The sequence below is a fragment of the Neomonachus schauinslandi genome, chromosome 7, assembly GCF_002201575.2.
Source record: "Neomonachus schauinslandi chromosome 7, ASM220157v2, whole genome shotgun sequence".
NCBI lineage: Eukaryota > Metazoa > Chordata > Mammalia > Carnivora > Phocidae > Neomonachus > Neomonachus schauinslandi.
Genome location: NC_058409.1, coordinates 150,372,018 through 150,376,856, shown reverse-complemented (window position 1 = coordinate 150,376,856; position 4,839 = coordinate 150,372,018). Strand labels below are relative to the sequence as shown.

Below are 4,839 nucleotides of genomic sequence, written 5' to 3'. Positions count from 1 at the left end.
AAGACGCCGACGCGACTTTACCAATACGCTGATAAAGTGATACACTCAGAACTCCCTAATGGTAACAAAACAGTGTAAAAATATATTGCATATATATATAAATTTATTTCCCTTTCCTGAAAAAAACTTAGTACAAACTAGTAGTATACGATCCCTTTCAAGTTTCTTTTAAGTTGTGCGGGTTTCCTTTGTTGTTTGGCTTGGTTTGGTTTTTCAAGAGTCTAAAGGGAGAAAGCATCTCAAAGGTCAGGGTGACCACTGCCCAGCCCCACCAGGGGCCATGCACTCCCACACGCCCGGACAAGGGCCGCACCCTGAACCGCCCGGTTCCACCAAGTGTTCAGTAGTAAATCAGTGGTGGGGAGCTACTCAGGGTCAGTGTTTTAAGGACATTCTAGCCTATTGGTAACTTCACAGTACAGCTGAATTGTCAACCTGGCCTGCACGGGACAGGTGACAACAGGGGGTCCTGTGTGGCTTGGGCCGCAGGGCAGGGCCAGCACACGCCTTCCCCATCAAGGGCCAGATGGTGAAAATGTTGGGTTTCCTCCCCACCACTTGATGGGGTGCAGAAGCAGCCACAGACGGTGCCTGAGCACAGCGGGGTGGCTGGGGGCTATAAAACCATTCACAGAAGCCGCCTGGGCTGGGGGCACAAGCCTCTGCCCACTGCCACAGCCCCTGTCCACCGCGCAGTCAGAGGGACGCCCGTGGCCTGTGCTGAGCTCCGACCATGGGGACGCGGAGACGGAGCGGTACAGACGGGACGTGGTGTCAGCGAGCTGGCTCTGCGTCCCTGTCCCCCGGCTTCTTGCACCTGATACGATTTCCATCTGCCTCAAACTTAGGACTGAGGATATTAGAGGTGTAAAAATACTCCAGTATAAATATATACCTTTTGCTACAACATTCTAAACTTACGTGATTTGAACTTCATTTTGGTAAAGCTAACTGTGTTACTGACCACTGCCTCGTTGCCTATCCTATCCTGTTAAATAGAAATAAATAAGTATTCTGCTGTGATCAGCGTTGAACACCCTCCTCCAGTTGCCTCCTGATGCTCAGACGCTGTCAGCCCTGCCCTCCCTGACGGAACGTGTCCTGTCTCCTGCATGCTGTGCAGTTTCGTTTATTCACAGATAGACGTTGGGTTTCTAGTGAACCGTGGTTAGTAGAAGCATAAAAACATGCGGCAACGACACACACCCTGCCTGTGTGTTCTTACTACTCAGACCCTGGCGGAGGAGCATGCGTGTGTGCGCGTCTATGCGTGTGTGCGCAGTGCGGCCCAAGCACGTGTTCTGTGTGCAAGGGCTACACCCCAGTGCAGGGACGGATTGAGTAGATGATTTCAAGCCGACGGAATGGCGACCACTGAAGCCTCGTGACTTTGCTACCTCTCCCTCTTTCCTGATAAAGGGGAGGCTCTGACGGGGCGGATGCCGTCTGAGGAGGCCTCGGGGTCAGGACGGGCAGGGGGAGGGGTGGAGACCACAGCGCCTGTGTGGCCAACCAGACCTCTGTGCTGTGGGATGGGGTGGCCACCAAGGAGGGCCAGCTCTGTGCGCTTGGTTCTCACTCAAGCCCAAAGGGAAGGTGCAGTTAGAAGAGTCAGGAACGCATTCGGGAACGTTCATCAGAAGTGAGCCGTTGGTTTCCTGTCGAGACGCTGGGCTCCGTAGGCCATGGTGCTGGTTTCTTGTGTAAAACGGGGGCTCCCGCTGTGGGGAGGGTGCTGTGGCAGGGTCCCGGGGTGGGGGCAGCTGTGTGGTTTCCCGTGTTTAGACCCCAGTCTCCCAGGGTGTTGTGCCTGGAGACCCCGCTCTGGGACAGGAGACAGACTCCTGGGGGTGAGGGGGGCTGAGAAGGGCCAGGGGGACATCCATTCCGTCTACAGGCAGTGGCATGGGGACCCCCATCCCTTTGCTCACCGCCAGGCCTGCGTACTGTGGGGGCCGAGGTCCTGCTGGATTCCAGCATCCATATTTCGTCATCAGCCGTGACAGTGGGGACCCAGCTGTTAATGGGCAGGAGGAGTAGCCCCGCGCCTCTGGTGGTTGGTGCTCCCCAGCATGGTGCCTCACGGGGTCCGGCGGGGAGGCCTGTTCCGTGACCACTAAGGAAAAACTCTTTGGCTTTGGACACAGAGATTTCTGGTTTGTGATCTGCTTGTTGTCGAGAAACACGCGTTGCGTTCAGAGTCGCCTTCAGACGCATTTCCCATGCTCTCCTCTTGCCTCTGGGTCATCACAAGGGTCCAGCCTGGGGGACGGTGGGGGTCCGTGTCCTGCCTGCTTCTCCCTCCCCCAGCACTCGGTCCTCTATTTTCCTGCCTTCGCCGCCTGGGGTGAAGGCCCGGCCAGGCAGCTCAGGATCCCCAAGGTAGAAAGTGGGGACAGCGGTGAGACTGTGTCCTACAAGTGACTCAAAGCCTGCAGTCCATCATTTCCCCCACTTGAATGCACCGGCAAGTCCCAGATCCTCGGAAGCAAGCCGCTGGCGAGGCCACCGCCAGCCGCGGGTGGGTTGTGAGGGGAAGCCCGTGAGTGAGGAGCCTGGTGGAGACACTGTCCCTTCACAGGGGCCGTGCTGGATGGGAGTGCGGGTCCCAAATTCCTCTGCATGGGGGGGGCATCCCCAGCTCCAGCGATGACCATCGTGCCCTTTGGGTTCAGGAAGGCAGGTGTCTGTGCTGCCACAGTGCTCGTCTTTATTTCAGCCAGCTGCGCTGGACACACGACGGCGGCCGGGTGGACGGGCTCCAGGAGGCGTCTTCCTGAGGCTGCCGCGGGCTTTTCCCAGGACCAGTGCCAGGACCGCATAGCCCCACCAGTCACTCGCCAGGCTTGGCTGCACTTACGCAAAGGGACATGTCCCCGTGGGGCCCCCGTGACAGGAGCCCTGGGCCTCTGCCCCGTCCAGCCTCACGGAGAAACCAAATGCCGGCAAATGCTACGGGCCTCACGGCCCTCCACTGGCCTGGCTGTTGTGTGGTTTTCTGCACTCGCAGGGATTGGCAGAGGTTGCGGAGAACTCACTGTGGAGACTGAACCACCGAGGTTTGCGCCGTGTGCTAGCGAAGAGGGAGCAGCCACGTGGACCCACAGCCCTGAGGCCCCAAGTGCAGGGCAAAGCCCCCGGGGAGAAGACGCCCGGTCCTGCCAGCAAAGCACCTGCATGGGAAGCCTCAGCCAGCAGGGTGTCCTGACCCGGAGACACGGACGGCAGGAGAGAAAGGGGCAGAAACAGGGTATTCTCAATCTTCCCTGACCCAATCTAAGAATAAACACGTTTCTTATTTCTTCTTAGGAAAGCACAGTGAAATGAATTGCCCTGTTTCCATTTTGACACTCTTGGGCTTCGCACTTCAAACCATGTTCCTTTGGTCCACGGAGGAGCCTTTCACTGGCTCACCTTCCTCCCTTGGCTCGCCAGCCTCTGGTTCCGCAACGTGTGTATGTGTGTGCGTGTGTGTGAACATGTGTGTGCAAGCATGTGCGTGAGCGTTTGCAAGCGTGTGTGCATGTGCGCACGTGTCCCGCCTCCCCACACCTGCACGGTGTCCTTTTCGGGGCTCACTTCGTTTTCGTGGTGCTGCTGTTAGTGAGTTAGCGCTCGTTGCCCTCGAGGCTCCTGGGAGGGGTCTGTAGGTCAGGAGGTCGGCACCACCTCTGACGGGGTCTGTCCCACTCGCCCCCGTGGCCCACCGGCTCCTGTACAATGGCCCTTTGGCCTGTAAGCCAGGTGGCTGGTGTGGTCTGGTCCCGGGAGACACTTTGGAAAAGGCCATTTGTTGACGGCCAGCACTGGACGAGGCAGGTGTGTTACAAAAGGTCAGTGAGTTCAGGGGCCCCACCTGGGGGTCAGAGAGAAGCGCGCTGGCCCCGGGGCAGGAGGAGGCCTGGGTGTCACCCCCACAGCCACCCGGGCCCCAGAGTCTTGAGTTCTGACCGGGGAGCACAGGAATGTAATGAAGTGTGAGGTGGACAGGCCTTGGCAGGGCTGGCTACTTGCCCCCCTGCACCTTCTGGTCGTAGGTGCCTGCGTGTTTGTAGCCTGGCACGTAGCCCGACTCGTCCACCAGGTCCACACGGCCTGCCTTCCCCTTGCCCCGGCCTGATGGGTCGAAGCGTTCCTTGTGGGAGCCCGTGAACTTGGTCGTGTCCGTGAGCCGAGATACGGTGGGCGACGAGATGGCTTTCTGCAAGGGGAGAGAGCAGGGCGCGCCCGTGTGAACCCCAGGGGCCGGGGCCGTGGGCAGCTGCATCAGCCCGCCCCTGGGGATGAACACCTCTGCCATCAGACCCCAGACCCCGTGGGCTGTGCTCCCCCAGGGAGTCCCTCCCAGCCATGCTCACCGTAACCCCCGAGATGATGGGGGCCTTGCCCTCGATGAGCCTGTGCACCTCGCGGACAGCCTCCTCGCTGCTCTTGTCTCTGAATCTCTTCTTGGAGAGTTCTTCAAGTGCCTCCTTGAACTGCTCGAATGTGATGGTCCGGCAGGACTTCCCTCTGAGGGAGAGAGCACTCAGGGCCGGCCAGGGCCACTCCCCTCCACGGGGCACAGCCCTGCCAAGCAGTGCCCCGGGAACCTGCTGACCTCGGGGGACCCCTGCCCCTGCCCGGGGACCCAGTGACATTGGGGGACCCCCCATCCAGGGAGCCGGTGACATCGGGGGACCCCTCCCATCCAGGCACCCAGTGACATCGGGGATTCCCCCCCATCCAGAGACCCGGTGACATCAGGGGACCCCCTATCCAGGGACCCGGTGACATCGGGGGACCCCCCATTCAGGGACCTGGTGATATCGGGGTTTCCCCCCCATCCAGAGACCCGGT

At 59.6% G+C, this 4,839-nt stretch overlaps 1 protein-coding gene across 1 annotated transcript in view; it reads right to left on the bottom strand.

Moving 5' to 3' along the window:
* Window positions 1–3,794: 3,794 nt before the first annotated feature.
* Window positions 3,795–4,839, bottom strand: part of LOC110577681 (tubulin polymerization promoting protein) — a 9,810-nt gene continuing 8,765 nt past the window's right edge. The window contains exons 2-3 of the mRNA XM_021687087.1: window positions 4,359–4,512; window positions 3,795–4,201 (exon numbers count right to left, since the gene is read on the bottom strand). Of these exons, the coding sequence (XP_021542762.1) occupies window positions 4,007–4,201; window positions 4,359–4,512 (349 nt within the window). The 3' untranslated portion in view covers window positions 3,795–4,006. The remainder of the gene's footprint in view (window positions 4,202–4,358; window positions 4,513–4,839) is intronic.